The 26,855-nt window shown below is 38.3% G+C and overlaps 1 protein-coding gene across 1 annotated transcript; it reads right to left on the reverse strand.

The window, feature by feature from the left end:
• Window positions 1-1,872: 1,872 nt before the first annotated feature.
• On the reverse strand, window positions 1,873-25,950 carry prkci (protein kinase C, iota). Its single transcript, XM_026313074.1, has 18 exons — window positions 25,627-25,950; window positions 19,899-20,020; window positions 17,501-17,590; window positions 15,989-16,039; window positions 15,516-15,601; window positions 14,850-14,987; window positions 14,665-14,719; window positions 14,196-14,251; window positions 13,087-13,263; window positions 11,875-11,972; window positions 11,057-11,143; window positions 10,832-10,967; window positions 10,608-10,695; window positions 8,537-8,662; window positions 8,001-8,080; window positions 7,606-7,695; window positions 3,765-3,880; window positions 1,873-3,671 (listed from the first exon to the last, which is right to left on the reverse strand). Exons 1-18 carry the CDS (start codon window positions 25,707-25,709, stop codon window positions 3,584-3,586), a joined length of 1,767 nt encoding a protein of 588 aa, XP_026168859.1. The 5' UTR covers window positions 25,710-25,950; the 3' UTR covers window positions 1,873-3,583.
• Window positions 25,951-26,855: the final 905 nt, after the last annotated feature.

Here is a 26,855-nt window from a genome sequence, read left to right on the forward strand (position 1 = left end):
GAAAATAAATTATATATATATATATATATATATATAGGTGTGATAAAGTGTTGACCCCCTTCCTGATTTCTTATTTTTTGCATGTTTGTCACACTTTGTTTCAGATCATCAAACAAATTTAAATATTAGTCAAACATAACACAAGTAAACACATCATGCAGTTTTTAAATGAAGGTTTTTATTATTAAGGGAAAACAAAATCCAAAACTACATGGTCCTGTGTGAAAAAGTGCCCCCCCGTTAAAACATAACTGTGGTTTATCACACCTGAGTTCAATTCCTCTAGCCACACCCAGGCCTGATTACTGCCACATCTGTTCGCAATCAAGAAATCACTTAAATAGGACCTACCTGACAAAATGAAGTAGACCAAAAGATCCTCAAAAGCTACACATCATGCTGCGATCCAAAGTAATTCAAAAACAAATGAGGAAAAAGTAATTGAGATGTATAAATCTGGAAAAGGTTATAAAGCCATTTCTAAAGCTTTGGTTCTGCAGTGAACAACACTGAGAGCCATTATCTACAAATAGCGAAAACATGGAACAATGGAGAACCTTCCCAGGAGTGGCTGCCCGACCAAAATTACCCCAAGAGCGCAGCGACAACTCATCCAAGAGGTCACAAAAGACCCCACAACAACATCCAAAGAACTGCAGGCCTCACTTGTTTCAGTTAAGGTCACTGTTCATGACTCCACCATAAGAAAGAGACTAGGCAAAAATGGTCTGCATGGCAGAGTTCCAAGACGAAAAAAACCGCTGCTGAGCAAAAAGAAAATAAAGGCTCATCTCAGTTTTGCTAGAAAACATCTTGATGATCCCCAAGACTTTTGGGAAAATACTCTGTGGACTGACAAGACAAAAGTTGAACTTTTTGGAAGGTGTGTGTCCCATTACGTCTGGTGTAAAAGTAACGCCACATTTCAGAAAAAGAACATACCAACAGTAAAATATGGTGGTGGTAGTGTGATGGTCTGGGATTGTTCTGCTGCTTCAGGACCTGGAAGAGTTGCTGTGATAAGTGGAACCATGAATTCTGCTGTCTACCAGAAAATCTGTTCATGACCTCTAGCTGAAGCGAACTTGGGTTCTGCAGCAGGGCAATGATCCAAAACACACCAGCAAGTCCACCTCTGAATGGCTGAAGAAAAACAAAATGAAGACTTTGGAGTGGCCTAGTCAAAATCCTGACCTGAACCCAATTAAGATGCTGTGGCATGACCTTAAAAAGGAGGTTCACGCTCAAAAACCCTCCAATGTGCCTGAATTACAACAATTCTGCAAAGATGAGTGGGCCAAAATTCCTCCACAGCGCTGTAACAGACTCATTGCAAGTTATCGCAAATGCTTGATTGCAGTTGTTGCTGCTAAGGGTGGTCCAACCAGTTATTGGGTTTTTCACACAGGGCCATGTAGTTTTGGATTTTGTTTTCCTTTAATAATAAAAACCTTCATTTAAAAAGTGCATGATGAGTTTACTTGTGTTATCTTTGACTAATATTTAATGTTTCAGATCAAACAAATATAAAGTGTGACAAACATGCAAAAAAATAAGAAATCAGGAAGGGGGCAAGACTTTCTCACACCACTGTATATGTGTGTGTGTAATATACAGTATATCATTTATTTTCTTAGTTATGTATATATATATATATAGATCAAAATCCAAGCAGCAAAGGCCAATATATCCTGATTTTAGTCCCTAGTATGTCAAGCTTCAAAACATTTCCCACTTCCCATTACACATTTCTAAACAACTTTTCATTAGATCATTCCTGCCTGTTAAATTTCTTCAACAGTATTCTTCTGAGACTCAGCAAAGCACACAATGGAATATATAATCACAGACACAAACACACTGACACAGATATTACCACAAAAAGAGAAATAAAATGTTTATTTTACGGTTTGTTTTTTTAACACTAATAAAGTCTAGCAGGGTACTGTAGGTGATAAACACCCCCAAAGCAACAAGTAGTGTTTCCAATGGGTTCACCCAGGAACATTTTGGAATCAATGTAGTGATACAAAAGTCAAAATTAAATCTGATTCAAAAAAATAATAAAGTAGAAGTAACATGTAACAGATGAATGTGTTCCTCCACTCACCATGTAAGCCCCAAAATATTTTCCAAGTAGAGAGAAGCTGCAACTGGAGGAGTCCAGCGGTTCATCACCATCACTTACTGTCATTCCACTCAGAGGGCAGAGTGTAGCTCTTCAGAGTTTATACATGCTTTCAAGCAGTTTTATAAACCATCTAATGAACTGGGTTTGATATGGTAAAAATGGAAGTACAGCAGACACATTTTACAGTTGCCACATTTTAGTACTAAAATTGCACCATGTTGTGGCTTTGGACTTTTAACTGAGCTCAACAATTGCTTAGTATTTTGATTTACACAAAAACACTAACATGGAATGGATAAAGTACAAAAAAGATAAGAGACAATGTGTTTCAGAAAGGCGTAGTATTAAAATGAGCAAAAACAATATTTGAATATATAAATTCTGACCTAGGACAGCACATCTTTTTTTATATATATACACTTGTACCCTCTAATAAGTACCAGCAAGGTAATTTTAAGAAATTTGTTTTTTTTTGTTTTGTTTTGTTTTTTTTGGTCCTGTGTGAATGTAGATTCTATGGGTGATCTGCACAGTAAAATTAAACCTGCACTTCAGCAGTCAGGTATTATGTGCTACACTTGCAGCCTATATCCCAGCATAGCCAGCTCTTTCATTCACAGTTTTCAGAGTACTGACTTATTATTAGTGTTAGTTGGATACTGCTGCCAAGTTCCTTCATTCTGGGAGAAGGGACTTGAAGCAGACTCCTATTTTCCAGATGTTGAGCATTAATCTAAACAAACCCTGAACCTTTTTTGGTTCTGTTACACAGGCTGTATATTTAACACTAACATATATAATGACTGCTATGTTGTTAAATAAAACATGACAAAAATATATAGATTTTTTTCTTTTTCTATTTTTAAAGGCTAGTGTTATTTTCCATTTCCTCTACAGGAAGAGTGTTGGGATAAAGCTAAATCCAAAATTACTTACTGACGATTGAGTTGTCAGCTTTGTCCAACTGTAGCTTGAAGCTAAAAGGCCTTGTCTAACATTTATCCTCAATAGTAATTTTATACATACAGAAATAAAATATGCATTGTCAACAACCCGCCAGCTGGAAGGAGTGGAAGCTCAGTTCGTCTGTCAGGGGCCGTGCTTCATCCCTCCCACGCCCGTTTACAGTAACCTTGGAAGAACTTTGTAGCCTCATTGGCTACTAATAAAGAGGCCCCGATGAGATATCAGTGCAGATTTACATGATACAAAAATAATTAAGAAAGAAGGTAGACTTAAGGGCAAGTGGTTATAAATGGCAGAGTGTGAGACTGGTTTTGGCAAATAAGCGTTCTACTGTGCATGTGCGGTCCTCGAACAGAAGGTTGATGTCGTCGGATTGTTTCATAACCATGCAGCTTGAAGACACTGAGACGCCACGTAACACGTGCATGAGTGTGTGTCTGTGTGTGTGTGTGTGGGTGGTGTGTATAAGCACAGACATCGTGTCCCTCACACACACTCCTCCGCTGACATCAGGAGTGGGTTGATGTACTCGAACCCTTCAAACTCAGACTGGTCGATCTTCTTCACCACATCACTACAAAGAACAAAAGGACAATCATTTATATCAGTTACATGTCAAATGAATCATAATGACATTAAAAAGAGAGCTCAAGAAATCAGAACCCACTCATCATCAGGCGTGAGCTGGATTGGCTCATTGGTGAACTGGGCGTCAAAGTTGTCCAGTCCAAATTCCCCTGAGATGTTGGGCTTGAATAGAGGGACCACCTGCTTCTGCTCCAGCTGAAATAACAGCACAGACATCAAGTGGGAACACAAAAAGCTAGTTTTTCGTTACCACCTCTAAAAACACATGATGACTCTGCATATTTAAGACGAAGAGTAATGTAGAGTTATGATCATTTATAAATCTCCTTTAAAATGTTTTTCTGATTCACTGTTACCAAGTCTTTACCAAGTCTTTTAATATCCAAATCTTTCTTTTAGAGTTGTATGGTTCAGATATGTTTTATTGATGAAGGACTTTATAATCTTTTGTTTTTTATGTGTTATACATTTTTTTATTATAACCTAAGTCAACTAAAAGAAAATCTCTAGGCAACTATCATGATTAATAATTTCTATTTTTTTAGACCAAAAACAGCAAACATTTTCTAATTCCATCTTCTCAAAAAAGTAGTGTAATGTATAGTGCAGGACTCAAGCCTAAACCAAGACAATGTTGTCTATCTTGTTTCCATAAATAAATACCACAGGTAAGTGACAAACATCCAACACACAAGCTTGCAGTGACTAAAACCTGTGCATCTACCTCAATACCCCTGACCCCTGCCTATTAATATATTTATTACAGTTCAGAGCAAAGTAATTCTGTCTTTCAGTAGTTACAGTATTTGCTTTCAAGCCAACAAGTGCCCTCCCCCTGCAGGCAAGCAGGTACACTGCAAGGCAATACTTTTAGGTCAGTATGTGTGTATGTGTGTGTGTGTGTTTGATGTGTGTGTAAGCTGATCCCTCCAGACATTCTGACCGACTGCTGGGTCCCTGCTACAGACCAAACAGGGAAAAAGAGGTCATGGTGATCCCTGGCGAGCTGCCCTACCGGTCTGACTGACATGTCATGTACCACTGCAAGTCTGTCGCTCCATTTGTTAAGGTCACGTCTGTCTGTCTGTCTGTCTGTCTTTAGACATGAAAACATGTCTTATCATTTACGTGTACAGGCATTTAGTAAATAATGATATAAATCTGTTTTACCTTTGATCTCAACCAGTTCAAAAATAGACAGTGGCATTTAATAATTGTTCATGGTTATACTTCCTAAAGTATAAGTGTTAAAGAAAAAGAAATCAGCAGGGATAATAAGGCCTATAATTTAAAAAGTGCAAAGTGAAATAAATGTTAATTTATTCAGACATTTTTGGCATTGCTTCCTGGCATATTCATAATATATTATGAATTATCCACTAATGACTTGGATCAATCTGCAGTGCTTGATTAACTCAACTGGCATCAATCAACAAAATGTAATTTATCATTTTAGTCAGTTTTGGTAAAATATATTCTCTGCTCTTTCCCATGTGTAACTAGCTCATCATACAATCTGTATTTAATTCAATTTTAGAGACATAAAATTAGGGCAGCAATGTTTAGTTGATTAAGCAATTAGTGAAAGAAAAGAAAATGAATACCAATACCATAACAATTTGGACGATCAATAAATATGTCAAACATTTGCTGGTTTCAGCTTATCAAACATGATGATTTGCAGCTTTTTGATATCACTGTATACATAATATCTGTGTCAGACAGAAAACGCAAACATGTCACCTAGGGTTCTCTCAACTTGCAATGTGCATTTTCATTATTTTCCAGCACTTGACAGTCAAACTGAAAATCAACTGACTAATCAACAGTACAAATAGCAGTTACAGCCCTCATTGTGCAGCCCTACAACAAATAATATGTAGATCAGCATTTGACTCTGTGGAACATGTTGATGAAACATCACAGTTGAGAAAGGGGTGTTGTAAAATTAAAAACTTCTTTCTTGAAAAAGTTTTACTCATCGCAGAAACCGAAAACAGAAAAGCATCAAACAAATTATTTTAATGTTGAATGTTCATTTCCATCATGCTTTGATATAAGACCTATTCACTATTACAGTTTTACTATAGACCTTCTGCTCAGCATTGACGTCAAATGGGAAAAGCACAGGTGTTTCTAATTACATTTGCAACAGCAGTACCCTGAACCTGAAACAGCTACATGGTGTTTAGCCATCATTCACATTTTACACCTGTGCTTTTCCTATGAAAAGGCCTATTGTATGAAGATTAACATGTAAAAACACTGGTATAAGCCTTTAATGGTGAAACTAGTTGCTATGATACCTCTTTTGGTAACCTAGGGAGTGTGTTTTTTTTTTCTATTTTTATTGTCTTATCTTTAGAGATGCAGCACTAAATTAGAAATTGATATTTTACTGAACACTTGCATCTTTGCTCTTAATGTCTGTAAAACATTAAACTTTGATCTATACATGTTAGTTTTCCAATACCATGTCACTTGTTCAACCCATACCCTCTAAATCAGCATTCAAGTAAAATTCCAGGAGCTCCAGTCATTTATTGACCCCTCGAGTAGAGGTCCACACTATTAGAGATCAACATTTTTTGTGTTTTCAACATGCCTAAAAAAGTTTTCTTTGAGTGTTATGTTATTCACATCCTCTAAGTGGTCATAAAAGACATACTCCATTACGGACTGAATGCTGCTTAAAAATCACAGTCTACTTAGTCTATAGTTATAGTTCCACATAATCATTTATTTCTGAATCAATAATTTGATTATATAATATATGGGATAATATTTATGCTTATTAGGCTCCTGTACAGTTGAGGCAGCACTGTTTTTGAGGTGATGTTACCACAAGAGGCTTGATTGTGACCTTGACTGCTTGTGCTGTGGTTTGGGAGGCTAGACTTTGTGATATACTGAGAGAGTACTGTTACCTTTACAAATGGTAGAAAAGGTGTGTTGCGTTTTCCATCTTTGTCAGCACAATTTACCGGAATATTTTGTGATGGATATTGCTTTCCGGTGTATCCAGCTTTAGAAATTGGACCCATTTCCAAATCACCAATCCTGTGTGACCTTTTTTGTACAATTTCATTGTTGTGTCTGGCTGACTAACTCTCAAGGTCGCTCATTTTTACATTTCTGACAATGTGTGTGTTTTTTTTCACGGTTTAGGAGCTTTGTGCCTCACCTGTTGTAGCCTAATAAAAAATGATTGTGCAGAAGGTTGAACAGGCACAGGCAAACATTACTCATCAGTTTTTCTCGTTATGATGTAATAAGAGATTTTTTTTTTTACCACTCAACCCTAACTCAAACATAAGCAAATTTCAATACAGTGACCACAACTTTGAAAACAAACCTTTGAAAATACCAAAAATTCAGTGACGCTCACTGTAGTCTAGTATTTCAGAAGGAAGTTAGAATGGAAAAAAAAACCTTAATTAAAAATTTGATTTCCTAATGGCTCTCGTAGGAACATGAATAGTTGTTTCACAGTGTGATGGATCAAATGACTTCCTGTGAGAGATAAGAATAGCAAATGTAAATCTAAATCTCAACAGTTCAGCTCGGTGTAATCTTCTGTCAATGCCTGTCAGTCATTGATCTGTCTCCACTAATTTTGTTTCCACCGCTGTTTTCCGAAAAGATCTGTTGTCTTCCCCCCGTTTATTTCCGTCCGTCTGCCTCTCACAAAGACACGCCATTTGCTCTCAGCATTGACAGAGTAGGAAGAGAGGATGACTCCATATACTTAGTTTTGACCTTCTGCTGTCTAGTTTCCACTTTTCGATTCAACCTATTGGGCAACTGTGCACCAGTACTGATTTCTTTAACTTAAAAATAAGATGCAAATTATGATTAAGGTAATGAAGAGTTGGAGAGAGATACAAAAAAAGGGAAGAGAATAAAAGTGAATGACTCACAAGTTCCCAGTCTACATTTCGAAAGAATGGATGACCCATGATGTCAGCAAAACCTGTCTGAGGGTGGCAGCCTAGACGCTCCTTGGGATCCTGTGGGAGTGAGGGTGAAAGGAGGGTGAGAGACAGTAGGAGATGATGGTGAAAGAGGCAGGCAATAGGCAAGAAAGATGGAGAAGGTGAAAAAGAAAGGAATTTGCAAGAAAGTTGGAAAAGAAGAGTGGAGGGAATACAGTCACAATGAGACACAGACGGAAAGTTGGCAGAGAAAAAAAAGAATGCAATACAGTGAGGACTGAGTTTGATTCTAACTGAAGTCACAATAACATCTTTTATCAGGGGCAGGCAGGAGCCAGCACTGTTTAAGATTGATCTAGGCCTGTCTGGCCCTTTCTTACCTTGTTGAGAAACCCCTTGAGTACGCTGGCGGCTTTGACTGACAACGACCGAGGGATTCGGATCTGTTTTTCCAATATTACTGCAGCAGGTGAAAGGAAAAGGGGGGAGAAGGTGGATGCACAAGAATATGAGAGGGTGAGAGAGACAGTCCCATAAGGCTAAAATGACAGAGGATGGCACTAACGTTGCTGCAGTTACGAGTTCAGTCCTGTCAGGTACATATATCACATACATAAAGCTGCCTTTCAATGAAGTGTCAATGTCTTTTGACAAAAGTGTCTTTAAATATGACTTCTTGATGTGGTACCCTTTTTATTCCCATCTCTACTACACACGTAAACATGACACACAATATATTTACAAAGAACGAACTACAAACAAAAACACAACTATTCACACATTTCCCTGTAACAGACGGCATGTCCCTGTTACTGAGAGAAGTGTCCATTAGAAAGGTGTCAACACAAAGGTGTTACATGCTTCACCAAAGCTGTTTTTTCTCCACTTATAAACCTCAGCTGTGTGTGTGTGATACCTTGGAAGAGGTAGTCTTCTGTGTTCTGGTCTGGGTTGTCAGAGCTCCCGACAATGTCAAAGGGTGATCGACCTGCCATCATCTCAAACATTAGCACACCCAGCGCCCACCAGTCCACGCTGAACCCTGAGTCACAAACATTATAAATTACAAATTACATTTTTGACAACAATGAATGGAAACTGTGTCTCCACAGCTGCTACTTAATCTCAACAGCAGACAAAACTACTTTTATAGCAGACCTGGGCATAATACAACCCACTGACCAGCACCATCTGACCCACTAGGTCAAAATAAAGCCAAACGAAAGTTTCGTTGCTGGTTACCTTTGTTAAAGATCTACTGAAATTCCATAAAACAGTTTCTCCATGATTTTAACTCTGCACTTTTACTGAAGTCCAAGTACACAAGTGAAAGCATAATATGACTCCACATTTGCACAGACTGCAACAAGAACAGTAAGCTCAGATGCAGGCGCTACGCATCTAACCAAATGAGAAAGGCTGATGCTGAATGCAGGACATTTGACATATTATGGACCCAAAATGTGTCTTCACTGAAGTAGCCAGTAAAGCTCTTACCTTAGTTTGCAAGAAAAATATTGCACTCTTTAAAGATCACAATTTGAGACAAAACACAAGAAAGTATACAGGACTATGTCACAATAAGAGAAATTGTGGACATCTGAAGGGTAGCTAGTATCTCTAGAGCCATAACATTATGATAAAGTGAACAACATTATCTCATTTTAGTGGCATCTGTCTGTGTGTGCAGTACACAAAGCAGCAGGTGAACATTCAGTCATCCAAGTTAATGTGTTGGAAACAGGAAAAACAGTGCAAGCGTAGTGATCTGAGTGACTTTGACAAACTGTGATGGTGACATAAGTGCCAACCAAATGACACACTGACTCCTGTGTACATATTTTTAGGCAGGTGGTCATAATGTTATGGCTGACTTGTGTATACTCCTATTTTGATTTTATAACAATATACTGTTCATCTGTACAGCTACAGTTTTCTGTAGACCTTTTCCACAGCACTGACTTGTAACAGGAAAGCGACCTGCTTTTCTGATACAGGTGTTCAGCCATCATTCATCATTTACACCTGTTTTTTTCCTATTGTGATAAAGATCTAGCCCTATTGTATGAAGTTTAGCATGTAAAAATACTGGTCTAATCCTTTAATGGTGAAACCTGTTGCTATGATACCTCATTTGGTAACCCAGGGAGCTCTTATTTTCTATTTTTATTGTGTTATCTTAGAGATGCTTTATAGGCACTGCTCAATTATGAGGCAGAAACTGATATTTTACTGAACACTTCAATCTTTGCTTTTAATGGCTACAACACATTAAACTTTCATCTATACGCATTAGTTATTTATTATCACACCACCTCGTCAACCCATACACTCTATATCAGTATTCAACAAAAATTCCAGGTCTCATCATTTAGCATCCTGCCATGTAAAGGTCCAGACTATTACACAACATTTTCAAATGCTTTGACAAAAACTTTTTTTCTAAGTTAAATAGACACATTTACATTCATAAAATAATAAATCCTGATAACATTCTTCCATCTCACTCTATCCAAAAAAAAAAAAAAAAAAAGAAACACAAAAGCAGCATAATGTACATACTTTGTGGAAAACAAAGATTAAATTCCTTTTCACAGATCTGGAGCTGAGCAGGGATGCTGGCCTGCTGGTGCACACTCCTGTCTATATTTGTAAAGGACTGGTAGAATTAAGGCAGACTGGTGTTTCCACTCATTTTTGAACAATCAGTTTCCAGTGTCAAGGCAGTCCAAATACAAGCCCCTCTCGATTCAGACCCAAGCCACTGCTCTAGATAATGACTGTACAGGTGTACCTAATAAAGTCGCCACGGAGTGTACTATTTAAGTGTACTAGAATACTGCTACTTACCCTGGTACTGTACTACTGTACATTTATAATCATAACTGAGAGCAGCACCGCAGATATTCCTGAATAATGTCTCTTATTCTGTAAAAAGAAAAGATTGGATAGTATTTCGGGTAAGTGCCTGTGTGTAGCGTTCTCACCATAATCCTCTCCTCTTAGTATTTCAGGGGCAATGTAATTGGGTGTACCACAGAAAGTGCTTGTTGTATCGCCTGGTCTCAAGCCCTCCTGCAAAAACAAAAAGATAATCAGCTGTGAGATCATCTCAGAGGGTTGTAAACTGACACTTATGCATCTTTGTAGGTGCTTTTATCCAAAGTGCTTTATGGTATAATGAGAGCCCCCAGTAAGCAGCAAACCACACCTTGCACATGCCATAGTCTGTCAGTTTAATGTGTCCCTCAGAGTCCAGCAGGACATTGTCCAGTTTCAGATCTCTGTAGATGATTCCTCGCTCGTGAAGGTAGTTCAGTGCTAGACTGATCTCTGCTGAGTAAAACCTGAAAGACAGACAGAAGAGTTTTTTTCACCAAAAATGACCACATAGAAACAAAAAATTACATCAATTTTAATCTTTTAATGATTCTACCTGGCATGTTCTTCTGGGAGTTTCCTTTGTCTCTGCATATGGAACATGAGATCTCCACCGTTCACATATTCAATCACAAAAAAGAGTCTGTGGAAATAGATAAATGTTGTGCTTTAACTTACTTCTATAAGAGGTTAGGGTGGCTAAATGAATGTACAAAGCATGTGACAGTAGAGACCAAGCATCCTGTCTGTCTCTGCTGTTTTCCTTCAAAGGTCTTAAAAAAAAAAAAAACTTTTTTTGACCACATGCATGACCGCAATGACCACACTGTTCTAGGAAAGTTAAAACAGATTTGGTTTCACAAGAGTTGGTTAAATAATTGTATTCATATTTTAAAAACTTACCAGTGAGACATACATTCACAATAACATTATGACTGAATTTTAGACTTGAATAATTATTTTGTGACACAAAGAAATCCCTATGATTTAAGGGGTTTTCACCATGATAGGGATCTTCCCATTCACCATGACCACATTGAGCTTAACAAGTGTTCCATTTACCTAATGAAATCATACCTTAACCACAGGAGAAGTAGGCGAAGAAACACACTTTATGTGTCATTTTGAAACCCTCTTATGTACAGTGTACTGACAAACTACAGTATTTCTTTTGTCATTTCAGTATAATGTGTTACAACATCCCTTGTCACTTGCCACAGTGAAATGAAAAACAGTTCTGATTTCATACATTGTTTATTCAGCTAAATGCTGAAAATAATTTTTATAGCAAAAGTCTCTTTGATCTTCTTGTATGATAATATTTTGGTAAGTCATCAGGGGAAGGTACAGAAAAAACACGGGAAATGCTCTCACCTGCTTTCTGTCTGAAAACAGGAGTGGAGGCCAACCAGGAAGGGATGATTAGAGGCTTGCTCAAAAACGTGCTTTTCTGTTTGGACCCAGTCAATATCCTGGAAGAGAAACACACGACGACACGCCCAAATATGAATCAGATCATTCTGACATATTAACCTTGAACTTGCTGTATAAACCAAAATAAGCACAAAACTCGACCAACCATCCTACAAAGCTTGAGGTTCACTCATATGCATGGAGGTCAGGAGAAAAAGGATGAGCCAGTAAAAGCAAAAGCAGGCCATATATCGATGGGTAGATGATAACATGTCTGGACACAGATGCTGTTCACACACTGAGGTTAGGGACAGCAGAAGACTCAATTGATCGAGAAGTACTTTGGTCAATTTGTCAATCATGCTAAGTGTGTCTAATCAAGGATAACTACTCCCAATGCTGCTGGCTGTGTTCACCAAGATCGATTTTTGATGGCGTGAAGGTTTATCTACACCATCTTAAAATGACTGGTATCTTCAAAGAGGTTTGTCAAGTTAAAATGTTTCAGAAAGGATTCTCAAGATGCGTGGATTTAATTGCTTGCAACAAATGTTCATTGTTCATTTCAGTGATTGTTCTAATTACATTTAATTACATACAGCAGTGACAGAAGAATGATGACTTGACTATTAGCTAACCTTCTCCATCTTAACAGACAGGGTTGTTTTGTCATTGTTACACAGTACAGACCTAAAAGGGGCAGTTTCATTTTGGAGATACAGTACATTTTTCCTGCTTACTGTACACCTTTAAACCTTTCAAAAGTAGTTTGATGGCCTAACTAAATTACAAGGTTGCTGTGTTTTAAGTCACTTGTCTTACACAAACAAGTGTAAGTATATCAAATTTCTTGAGCTGAAATTATTCAACTGAATTGATAAGTTGATGATTGTCTCCAGTGTGAGTATTTGTTGCTTTTTTGGTCGTCCCCCCGCACCCCCTCAAAAAAACACCAATCAATTAGAAATCACTACATATTAAAATTGCACTCTTCCTTTAGATCTCAATGATTGCCACAAATCCATAGAGAATAATATCAAAATATTACATTTATCAAAACCCACTATACAGGGCACCTATGTAAAACACAGTGATCTGCTGTCATGGGACCACTGAGGAAAAATGTGTGACTTTAGGTCAGGCATCAGAATTGTTTACAGAAATCTCGTTCACCTCATCGTCATTGACCAGCTCCTTCTTCACCACCTTCATGGCATAAATGCGTTCCGTCTTCTTCAGTTGCACCAACAGGACCTTGGCATAGCTGCCTCTGCCAATCACCCTTAACAGATCGAAGTCTGCCAGGCCAAGACTCGAAGGTGATTTCCCCGTGTCTCTACTGCTCCGTGCCTGTGGGGCAGTGATGGAGGGAAAAGCAAAAAGGACCATTATACAAACAGTAAACAACATCATATGATTAACACAAAGTTTACTCTAAAGCAGTTTGTCATGCAAACTTTAAGTCAAGAGTATCTCTCAAGATAATTTTAAACTATTGGTAGAACTTGCAATTTGGTTTGGGCAAGAGGATGATTTCCTTTGGGTAAGTCTGTAAATGAAGTTTAAACTGCTGCCAGCTCCACTTTTTGAAAATAAGTCTCAGTAATGACTTTCTTGTCTTTATTAAATACCAATATGCTGACTTCATTAAATTAAGCACTCATTGCATTCCAGTCCTTCTTCGTAAACCTTACTATCTCCTCACCTATCGTGTTCTCTCAGGGAATCTGGCCTGTAGCGAACCACAACCTATCCATCTAATCTATCTTCAGGTGACAACCCCACTCTCTGGAGTCAGACATGGAAGCAGATGTAAGATCATTTGGCTCGCCCTCTTTTGTTTCGTCTAGCTGTGTCCAACTGAATCCATTCATTATCCATTTCCAACTCTACTGCTCTACCCAACAAACCCACCTTTTCAACTCCAAGCGACATCCTGGGCCATTAATCAGCCTCTGGTGTTAAGAGCTGTGATAAAAGGTTAATTTATTAGCTCCACCAAAGGAAATCAATAACCACAGCAGAGTGGGTGCCTACCTCTCTGTGCTCTCTGTATTAGATATTCATATCAGGTGGACAAATAATCACACAATGTAATGTGCAAAATAAGGGAAAATAAGCTTCTGATTACAGGTGATTGTATTCTTTCTGCCTTCTCACACAAACAGTGCCAATTTCTATGTCTAAATATACTTAACACATGCATATCCATCGAGCCAACATGACAGGCTGACAGACTATGAGTCAAACATGAACAACATTTGAAAAGATTTCATTCTCACCTCTTTCTCTTCTCCATCGTAAGTCAAGCTTTCTCTGGAGTCTTTATTCTGAGGGCCTGAGAAAGGAGAGCAGAGGAGGAAGTGACAGAGTGGCAGACAGACAGAAGGAGAGGGGGAGGCAGCAGAGGAAAAAAATAGCAGAGATGAGAAAAAAGTAGGTGAGAGACAGTCACAGGCTCTGTTCAGTTGATGCAGTGCCAAGTAATTTCTCCTCGCTTGTTAGAAAAGAAATTACCCTTTTTTATCCAACCTAAAACAAAGTGAACATATTTAAAATTATACAAATAATGTACAGTATCTCTACTTTGCAGAAAGTAGTAATGCTTGTTTATGGATTATCATACAACATGAGTATTCTCACATCCACATTTGAAGTCTAAACATAAATTCATTTAAAAACAAGCATAAACAAAGATATTTTCATCCCTGTGTGTGTGTGTGTGTGTGTGTGTGTGTGTGTGTTAGTTACCTGGCTGTTCAGTGTGGTCTAACTGACCCGATGGTGGGCCCGGCATGATTGGTTCCTAGACAACAACATTTGTCATTCAGTATAATCATCGGAGACACAGAGTACAATCTTGCACTGTATATATGAGTCATGGATGATAACGATCTACTTCACGCCATCAAGCAAATGAGTTTGACATTTGTCACCTGTATCATCGCTCTGCCACACTCCACTGTGACCAGTTTATGGCACTTCTTGTGCACCAGCAATTTGCAGTTGATGCATTTGTAGCCTTGTCTTCCAAGACCCCAGATACGGTCTGTGCAAATGGCACAGTGGGCTCGCTGCTCAGGAGAGCAGACAGAGAAATTTATTACAACAAAAAAAAAAACACACATTATATTCAGATATTACAAAGGCTGTAATGTTTTTTTGTTTTTGTTTTTTTAAAACATGTCTTTCTGCTGCCATCATTCTGTGTCATCACCATCTCTCTTACATCATCAATGAAGACAAAGACAAATCAGTAAAGAACAATAGATCTCACATTCTCCTTTATACACACTTAAACTTTGAAACGTGCACTGTGTTCAGATTTACATATAACACAACAAATATGTTCCCCCATTCCAATAAATCAACAATGGTAACAAATATATGTTGAAAACACAATGCTAACAATATTCTGGGAAGCATTTAAAGCCAATAAAGCACATAACTAAGGCATCTTGAAGCTTTATAGTCCATCAGAAATGGCTGTGGGATGATTGCATAGCTTCTAAACTCCTTTCCCCCCACACCTTTATGATGTCTGTGACACACTGTAACTGGTCAGCTGACAGACCCAACAAAACAATTGCAAAATGTCTCACCCTGTTAAAGCGTTTAGCCTGAAAGGCGTGACCACTGGCATAGTAAAGCTTCCTCCAGCGCCGGGCTCCACGCCGATATATAGACTCTGAAGAAATGAAAAGCGAAAAGTAAACCCTGCTTTTTGACACCTTGAATTTTCTTTCACATTAGGACATCATTGCACGATTCGATGATTTTCATCCCTGGTTTTCAAACATGTAACTTCAATATCAGATACAATGCGGGAACTGAGTAAGAGCACTGAGTGACACATGGATTTCTGCTTTGAATCTGTAGTAAGATAATTAAACAAGGTGTTTTTACCCAAGTGTTATTGTAATCACATCTTATTTGTGGCCACATATTTAAACAATTTGGAAATCCTGCTGGATAAAGATATTGCCTAAGTGCTTCAACTTTAAAGGTAATTTAAATATCAGCAGTTTTGGGAGCCAGCTGTCAAAATTAGGAAATGAAAAGAGGTTCAACTCACTGTCTTCTCCAGGACATGGCATCCCAGGTTTTTCTGGTACACATGGGAAGACTGGAAAGAAAAAAAAGGAGATACTGTTAAATGTATAGTTTTTATTTTGTCTGAGGCAGGTTAGTCCGACAGTGTCTATATGCTACTAAAAACATTTACAGCCTTCAATCATGACCTTAGTTAAAACTACCTGCAGTAAATCTGTTGCATTGAGACTTTTTGTGTGCAGAGATATGTTCACAAAAGAGGGAAGAGAGACAGTCTTAAAGAGTTGGACATATAATTTGCTTGTGTATGTGCACGAGAGTGATACAGATTGGGTTAAACTGGAAGCAGGCCTGGTGATCACCCCTCCTCGGCACCATATCCTCCCCTCCAACAGACCCACTGTATTCTTGACCCTTCACCTCTGATTTAATTAAAAATTTACATTAAACCCACTGGCCATGTCACTGCAACACACAGTCTGCAACACACACACACACACATAAACACACACACACAAACACACACACACACACACACACACACACACACACACACACACACACACACACGGTCCAATTTTGCAAGCCTGCTTGGTACCCAAAAAACCTGCAATTATTATTAAATAATATCCAGATCTACCTGCATTTAGGTCATTTTTACCTGTCCCTAAACCTGTGAATTAATATTTTTTTATCCATTATACATAATTCTTCCAGGTTATTTTTGAGTACTTGCAGGTCCTCGATCCATGCTGGACTCTGACACATATTGTCGGCCAATCAAACATTCCATATCACCCCACATATACAGTACAATCTCCCCTCGCTACCCTGCATCTGAGTTAACCCTGACATGTGGATTAATGAAACTATTTGTCAAATAGGCTTAGCTTAGACAGGCAAGGTTCAAGGGCCTATACACAGACATCAGCTTGTGATGTTTTCACAGGTGAGTGTGGCATTAATAAGCTTCTGTGTTGTGTACAGTAGCAGCTGCCTGTGTTCAGAAACAATTGCATTAACAACTCTGTTAATGCAGAGAGAAATGTAAAAGGAAAATAACTTAAAAAGCAAACAGCATAGGTTCATTGCTACAATCAAAGATTTTTAGACCGATAGGAAACCAAATCTGGATAAGTAATTTTTAATTTTGACAGAAAAACAAAACTCCCATCAAAACAATTTTACAATAAATTAACAGTTCCAGACTTCAAGTAAACCAAACAATATGTCTATTTAGGATTATTATGGCACTGTCTTGTGGTTTTCTGTATATACACCATAATATAAAGTTTATGTCCAGAATGACCAAGTACGGCATTTTTTTTTATAATTCAGCCCACATTCTGTTCATTTTTCTTTTCTTTTCTATGAAAAAAAGAATCACTTTTCTGTGCCAATTTAAGACTCTTACAAATTAATTTTTTTAAACCTGCATATTATACTTCGATAACTCTTATCTATAGTATACATGTAGTGAAAATATATATGTTGTGTAAGACAAAAAACCTTAGTGAAAAGACATAAGGCTCACCGTGAATAATGAGCTCCGAGTCTTTGTTAAGTTCATAAAGACGCAATGCTTCCTCCAATTCCAGCTGAGATGACACGGTGCAGGGGTCACCTAACAGCAGAGGAGAGACCAGATATCATTCAACGGGGTTACTGTGAGAAACCACTTCAGGAAGAAAAATTACAATTCCCTCACAAATCTTATTTCTGCAAAATCTACACTGACGTGAATCAGAGTTACCATCTACAGCACATATGACTGTGAAATAAAACATGTCACCTTTAGTCAAGTCAAGTAGCTTTTATTTTACATTTAGGAACTTTATTGAGATATCACACTGTAGTCTGAAGACAATATTTTTCATTTTTATGTTAGATCATTTAGACATTGAGAGAACAGGTATTTTTGTTGTGTGTAAGTGCAGTAATTACTGTAAAGACTTCTGCTTGTCATTTCTCATTTAGTCTACATTTCTATTAACCCTAATACTTGCCATTTCATAGCTTTGACCACCTTGTATTGTGCTCCTGTATTGCATGTTTTAAATGTCTTCAGATTTTGTTTTTGTTTTTTTGACAGTTGGCAGGACAGAACATAATGTGACGACATAAGACTGGATTCAGAAATAATGGGAAAACAGAAATATCAGGCGTTGTTCACTTTTTTCTGCCATTTTATAGATAAAATGATTAATTAAGAAAATGATTACCATATTGATCAGTAATGATGATAAAGTTGAGGCCATAGATACAAGCGCACACTGCTACAGGTAAAACACTTTTACTCACATCCCTTTTTGCTGTTGCTACCCTGATAAATTTCCTTTATAATTGAATCAGGTTTCTCCAGTTGTTTTTATTAATCTGTGAGTAGAGCTAATAATCCAAGCTTTTAGGTGCACATGCTGTATTTTGCATGTTATATTTTCTCAGTTTTCTGCTTTTGACAGCTCTCCTCCTTTTTTCTTTTTCTGTATTATCAAGTCTTTCAGGTGTGAACATGTTAAAATCTTGTTAGAAACCTGTTAAGAGAAATCATCTCATTTACATGATATTCAAGAGATCAGGTTGCTGTGGAAAGCCAACAACAGGTTACTTTTAAATATGACTAACAAGACAAGTGACAAAAAGTACACAGTTAAGTGGTACATAAACTGTATTCCCAGTTACCAAAGCAAAAGATTGCAAGTGTAAAATTTGACTTATACAGTAGGGCAGCATGACATTTACAAAAACACATTGTAGGTGTAATATGAATTGCAATAAATAAAGTATACATTGAAAGAAGTGTGTGGAATTAAGTGCAAATGTGGGAGACTGCAGTAGTCAATACTGTCATTTCAAATCCTTTACTTTTAACTACAGTCATATTTATTCAGTGATCAATTTAACTCAATCATTTCATCAATCATATAGAGATCTAATTATGTCCTTAACAGGAAGAGTCAGGAGTCGTGACACAGAAACACAGAGTGAAGCCATCAATTCTATTCTTAGTGCTCTAATTAATTACAGCGACAAACTGCTGGCTGTGTAAATAGCTTGAGAACAGAAACTATAACACACTGCATATCTGAAGTGATGCAAACTGCTGCAGGTTGATGTCGAACCAGTGGGTGGACTCCATGTTTACTGCAAAGTTTTGGTTTTACAAAGGTGTCTCATTGTGTGTGTGAGTGCCTCCACTTCTATGTCAGTTAAAAAGAGTATACAAACAGGAACAGAGGCACAGACTGTTGCTAAGAGTCATATGAGTTGCCATATTGCTGGCAACTGCTTTTAAACTAGAGTTACAAAAGGTATTAATTCATACACAATACATTTTCTACTTATAGATACAATAACTTGAGTTCACATGGTACAGCTGACAGTGACTGGTTTGCATGGATATGGAAGCAGCAGAGACAGCCACCACTGAAAGACCTCTTCATTAAAACCATCAGGCAACCTTTTTTTCCTAGACAGGCAAACGACTGCAGTGATTGCATGTGGGTGGCTACCAGTGGGAGCCGATCTGGGTCTAATGAGGTTGGGCAGGCTGACCTTACCCTGAGCAGAGCAATGTGACGGCTCCATCTTTCCTATGACACTATTACTTCTGGCTGAATAACTGGCTGACAGCAAGGAAAGGGGGGGGGGGGGATTGTGCACTTTATTGACTGAGCCTTACAGTCAAGTGAAATGGCAGTGTGCGTTTCTCTTCAAATGTCTTCACAAACACATGGCACCACAAAATTCTGGCAAGGTCTTTCAGTGGCTTCAGTGTTTAATTTATTTGATGATGTGGTAGTTGACTAGATTTTTGTTTACTATGCATATTTTTCATGGAAGCTGAATTCTGTAAAAATCCAAGTTTCTCTGGCTGGTTTTTATGCCTCCTCCTAAACACCACATGGAGAGAAAGGGAAAGGGAGTCATACCTTCCTCATCAATCCACTTCATGGTGAAAAGCTGGTCGTTGTCCATGGAGCACATGTCCCTCACTTCCCCATAAAGACCCTCATATGAGATGGACGGCTCAAAATGGGTGATCATGATGTCCCTGTAGACAAGACAAATAAGTCACGGCATATATTAAGTAATGAATGAATCTGCCAATCATTTTACTCAATCTCTTTTTCAGAAAATGTTATAAAATGCCAATTAGTTTTGCTCAATGACATCTTCAGATGTTTAATCTTATCTAATAAGCAGCCAAAAACCAAACAATACTCAATAAACAATTATATTAAATAGACAAAAGCACCACACCACATTTGAGAAGGAAAAACCAGAAGAAGTTTGGCAATTTTTTTTAACTGATTTATCTACTGTCACATCAGTTACTTTTCTACATTGAGAGAAAACACTCTCACTCCCTCTGTGAGAGAGCATCCTTTTTTCCCCAAACGCTCTTGTGAGTCACAGTCTCACAGTCTGTCACATTTCTGTGTGCATTCATCTGTACAGCACGATTGTGGGTGTGAGAAAGGGAGCAAAATCAAGAGCGAGAAAAACTGCAAAAGAGTGATGAAGGTAGAGAGACAGATAAACCAAAAAAGAATGAATCACAGGCGATGGTGGTTGTAGTTGTGTTGTGTCCACTACACTGTCCACCACCTCCCTGGAAAGCAGAAAAAAAAAAATGTATGAAACACATGGCACACTGCTCTTAATGAACAATTATGTCACTCTCTGCCTCTTCGATTCACAAACATTAACACAAATATATATACACACTACCTAAACAGACACAGTGAGACATGGGATAAGGAGAAACACTGAGCTTCTATCCCTGTGGATGGAATCACTTGTCCCGCATCTCTTCATGACAGCATTAGCAATGAAGTCGCCTGCTCCCAGCCCTCTGGCCAGCCTCAACAGTGTTTACAACCCAAAGACAGGGGACAGTGATGGGAGACAGGAGTCTGAGCTCAGGTGTCGATATGTGTGGAAGCATGAGCAAGTAGGGAGAAGGAATAGGGAAAAATGAGGGTAGCATGGCAAACAAACATGGGAAAGAATTAAGTAGAAGCTGTTCCAACAATCAGGGTGTGACACACAAGGTCAAATACCTCTCAATATCTTTACTACTGTTGTCAAAGACGGATCCAGATTTTCATCAACTTGAGAGCTTTATAGCAGAATGATAAAATCCCCATATGTGGAATAAACAACACACTTCCAGGGTCATCTACTGTACAAGTCCAAGGACAGAGTAGTGCATGTAAGGTCATTGTAGGGTCAGTAGCAAACACATAAATATACACCTGCTAGTGATTTACTGGCTCAGATTCAGTTTCACATTAATATTGAGCATCTACAGAGTGTGGCCCACGATAGTGCTGCTGTCACAGGCAGGCAATATACTGTGTGGACTGGAAATCACACATAAATGAAGCAAGTGCTCTGAGCAAAAAGCAAAAAAAAGTCAATGCTCAGACTGATGCCTATTCCCTCCTTGCATGATTTTGTCACCCTCTTCCTCCATTCTGTGTGTTAATCATTGCCCTGGGGAGGGGGGGGGGGGCTACTAGAGTCTAATCCATCCACACAGTCCAACACAGCAACTCTATTTTCTCCTAAAGCACTGATAAAATGACAAGACAGGAGAGTACACACACAAATCCAAACACTACACTACAATTCCCACACCGCGATTGTGTGCAGACATCCAGACACCATATCAATGCCAGCAGGTAACTGTGTCACATGTAAGTAGACCAGAGCTGTGGGTGTTCTAGTTAAAATTTAGCCACGTCTCAAGTGATTCAAACAGGAAACAAGTACAGCTAATACTAATGACATCACTTACAGTAAACAGTGAAGATTTGCAGCTGTTCATGTTGGCCTGATTTAAATATCTGATCTAAATGTCTTTATTGTTCTGACCTGTTGGCCAGTGAATTATGTGGGATTCCTCAGTGACTAAGGCAGAAGAAGTATGCAGGGAACGACTGGAAGCTCACTGCTGGTGAGTAAAAGGGAGGAAGTGACATTCCACGCAGACCTGGCATTCCTCTGCTATGTACCATCCCACAATACAGCTAAATTAAATAAGAACAGGGAGGGGGAGTAGGCGAGTGCTGGCCTGTGCCCCTGGCGTCTTAACTGCCGTGAGTAGGAACCATCTACCCAGCATGAAACCATTCGTCACTGGTGAGTGTTCAAGCAAGAAAAAGGGTCAAGGAGCCTCTTTGGGTTTCCATAAGCACCAAGGATCATCCATCTCTATGTCACTGCTGCTATGCATGCCTATGGTCTTCATATCACCTTAACAAAACCCCCATACACACACTTACAGAATGCACATCATATGCCAACAGAGACACATTGGTGTCTAAGGAAAAACAAGCACTCACTGGAACAAATACAGGAATGCAACATAAAAACCTAGGCACACCTGATCCTCAAAACACCAAACAGCTCAACCTTCCATTTGCACCACCTATAGGGTCAGGGTGGCTTGGTCCCACTATTGGTCTAGACTGCAGGATGCTGTGGTCTCCAGGCAACCCAGCTTACCTGTGGTGCTAAACAGGAGGGAATTTTGCTCCTCGTAGCACAACAGCACCAAATAAACACATTCCTGCTGAGCTCTGCGACAAGGTCGAAAGTAATGGCAGGCAGACATATGTACACAAACACTTGAGGTGTATTACTGACCGTGCAGGATGTGTAGATGCTGCAACACAGACAATAAATCACATGCATGTTTACAGAATCAGAGACACACACAGTAACTACAATCATAAATCGAGATGTGTGTTAATGGGTGGATTGGTGGGGGTGTATGACTTTGTTGTTCAGTGCTTGAGGGGCTTTCAGAGCAAAAGTAAACCGGAAGACATGGAACACTTCCCCTATTTAAAGCTGAGCCTTCAAGCAGTGATGCAGATGGCAGAGTCTTTGAAAAACAAGAAACTCCTTTCAAAAAGAGGAAAATAACTGAAATGCTCTGTTGGGCCAGTGTAATCCCAGTTTCTTGCCAAACAACATGCCTTTCACAGAAATCCTGAAGTTATTCAGTGTTGGCACCTCTGCAAAACAATGTTTTTTCTGGCCTGACTTGGTGACACACTGGCAGTGACACAGAAATGTTTTTTAGAAGCCCAGTACAGTATGCACAGCTCATGCTTGTGGAAGCTATTATTATTTTAACTGCAGCAGGTTAACTTTTATTTAGAAACAGACTTTCAAAAAAACTTTGAATTTTCAACACTATAATGTGCATAAAGCATGCTGACTGGTAAACACAGGGCCAGAAGATTGCTGCCATCAAACATTAATAATAGCAAAAGCAAAATATTTAGTTTACTATTATATATGAAAAAGGAAGACATCAAATCCTCATATTTAAGAAGCTCAAACCAGTTAAAAGGTGGCATTTTTTGTTAAAAAAAATTAATCTATCAAAACAATTAATGAATTTTCTCTTAACTAATCCATTGTCACTACGTACCATTATAATAGGCAACAGGAGGAAGTATGATGTAGGTTACATACTCTGCCTGCATAAAAGAGGGTTATTCAACTGTAAAGCATATTACAGTGGCTGTCATAATAATTCTAATGTACACCTACAAGTGTTGGTTGGCATTGGTCTATGTATTATGCAAAAAAATACATATAATACAAATGTTTGGACATGACAGATATCGTGCAGAGAGACAGATTAGACGTAGTTACTATGTTGTAAGAAATACTTACAGCAGACAAGAGTCCACAACACTGGTACAAAATATGTAGCAATTCTAAAAATCATAACTACTTGTAACTCTGCTTTATCTGTTTTAAATGACTGAATCACTAAATATCTTATTTATTTTTATGTCATTTGTGGATTATTGGGTGACAAAAAGTAATAAAAAAAATATTTGTTGTATTTTCTCTACACACTATACTTTTACTTTTCAGTCGATTTGTCAATCCACAGTATCATCATCACTGTCAGTTTCTAGTCGTGGTCAGTGCATTTTCAGCCTCTATTGACCCTGAGCAACATGAAGTCGAGCCAGTGACAGGCTGAGACTGCTACAGGCTGACACCAGTCTGCTGATGCTGACCCACAACAGACATGAAAATAGAAAAGAACAGACTCAAATGCCACAACTGAAAATAGATAATCCGAGACATTAACACAGAGTTAGATCACTGAAAGAGACAGTCAAACAGCTATTATCATTATCTGCTTTTAGACAGTAACGCTACATTGGTGTTAAGATGGTCCTTTATGCTGGTTATACCTGTTTACACCAAATTATATGTGGGCATCCCGCATTGGGTGCATAACATTTAATGTGACATCCAGTCTGACAACAATAAACGTACCAGAAATACAAAGCATACCAGTAATGCTGTTTCTTTTAAAAACAATAATTTCTGACAATGAAATAATTCATTAAGATAACTGTTTTATAAAAATGTTATAAAACAGTACTGACATGACACTACTACCTGCCAGTACCAATCTAATATATTGATAAACAACATTACAGATCCTTCTAGCTTGTGCTCTTAACATCTGCAGGGAAACAATAAAAAACACTAATGATAGCCTAGCTTAATGTATCCTGATAGCCAAATTATGAGATGATTTTACTGCATTGTATGCTCTCTATGCTAACATAGCCGAGATTCCTCAGCACCAACCTCATCAAAACTTCACACACACTGGTTTGTGAGGTGAAACCTAACAATTAAAACACACATTACAGAGTTTCTGATATGTCACAGTGCCAGTTAGAAATACAACAGGTGAGGCTGAGGTAACTTGCACGACACGTTTTTCAAGTCTCGGCTGGGCTCCAATCACCAGCTCCATCTAACAGAGATTGGGAGTGTCACACAAACACCTGGGTGGACCACTGATTTCCATTACAACATGTAGATATGAAACTAAAACAGCTGAACTATTTCTGCCAGGTTTGGTATGACAAAATCTTAAAGCACTGACATCTCCACATCCTTTACATAGCATCATAAGTGATGGATAGTCCACTGATATCATTCATTTATTTGTGTGTGTGTTTTTATTATTTATAATCTCATGTAGCAAGGTTGCTTTCTTCTTTGAATTGTTTGAGTTTTGTGAAAATAAGGTTATAGTTACATTCTATCTAAAGTACATTTAAATACTTGGGAAAACCAGATGTAATGACAGTAAGGAAGCAAATATATAATATATAACTGGTTTTAAGTACTTCGACAGATACTCTGATAGTATCAATATCCCTGAACGACAAACATCAAACCAAAAATTGACGACAGTCCATCAAAAACAAGCTGTAAAACTTTGTTGTAATACAGAGTGTTACAGACAGGGGAACTTATAACTTAGCCCCGTTAGCAACGTTTAGCTAACTATTTCAAACTGTGTCAGAATTAAGCTTTAAGCACAATCAACAACTACTCTAGACCCAACATAAACCACTTGATAACTTCTGTGTCCAGCTGACACATATTAAACCCTACAGACCCTGACATTGGAGAATCTCACCTGTACGTCTGCTTAGTCAAGTTTACCTAAACCTGGCACCAACATTAGCAAGCCGTTAGCTCAGTTAGCTACTGTTAGCCAACTGGTTAGCTACCTTTCCAAGACTAAACTCGCTTTTACTTGCCTTACTAACGATATTGTTGTCAGTGACATATGTGGTGATTTCCTACCCTTTATAATAAGCTTTCACCCGGACTTGGTGAGAATTCTCGCCGGGGTGGGACATGGTGCTGTCCCGCAACGTCGGCATCATAAGCTCAGCCGTGGACACTCCGACTCACCGATACCTTCCTTCCTTCCCTTGTTGACTCTGTAGTTCTGTACCACACCCCAAACACTATGTTTTATGGTCCGTCAAAACGCCAAACAAACAACCACCCAAGTGGTGTTAACGACGAAGAATTCACCGTTTCGTGTATAAACAAAAATAACATCTAAAGTAAAGAAAAACTTGCGGAATCCGCCGAACAACTCCCTACTGCAAAGGCCTAACGACGGACGAGTCCATTATCGGAATGCTTGGGGGTGGCACTTAACTTCTGGCCTATTTTACCGACGTGCATTGTCACCTTGCATTGTTATTATCTTAAAATATTAACATATACTTATTTATCATATGCAAATTTTAAGCTCGCAAAGTATAGAAAATTATTATAACATGGTTGGCAATTCAATCAAGTTAAATATTGCATTGGCCCATATTTCGAGTATACCAACTCAGTGATTATATGTGGGTTAGTGCTGCATTCATGTTCTAATCTAAGCTCGGAGATCCTAAAACCCCGAAGACGTCGCACATTCAATGCTTTGGTTGAGAAAACAGCAACAAAATTGACCTGTACAACAAGCAACATAATTTGTTTTTTCCCATTTCTGCAGTTTTGCAGAGTTGTATTTGTTCTCTTAGAAAATCTCTCTCTCTTAGAAAATCTATCCACATGAAGAAATATTCCAGTGGCAAGAAAATGAATTATCTGCATTTCTATTACCTATAAATTAATATTGAAGTCAACCTATTTTTCATATAAGTTACAAGACCATTTCAACCCACACCTCTGTGGATATTTTGAGTATGTCGTTTACAAACGGCAGCATCTTATGTGAACCATGCAATAAGTTATAATAAGAAATCATTTATTTTCAAATTGTGTCTAAATCTGTAAACCTCCAGGGTTTCGAGGTAATTTAAAAAAAATTTATGTATCAATCCTTTCATAGTTAGAGTTTAAATGAAAACAATTTAGTAGTGTGGCCATTCTACCTGTCAGGGTGGCTGTCAGCCAGATGAGGCTCAGCAGAGGTTGAGCGCTGCAGCAGGACAATGACCGAAGTGAATCTACTACAAGATGACTTAAAGCAGAGAAGATTGAATAAAGGCTTGAATAAAAAGCCATTCAAC

This window comes from Mastacembelus armatus, chromosome 17, assembly GCF_900324485.2.
Source record: "Mastacembelus armatus chromosome 17, fMasArm1.2, whole genome shotgun sequence".
NCBI classification, from domain to species: domain Eukaryota; kingdom Metazoa; phylum Chordata; class Actinopteri; order Synbranchiformes; family Mastacembelidae; genus Mastacembelus; species Mastacembelus armatus.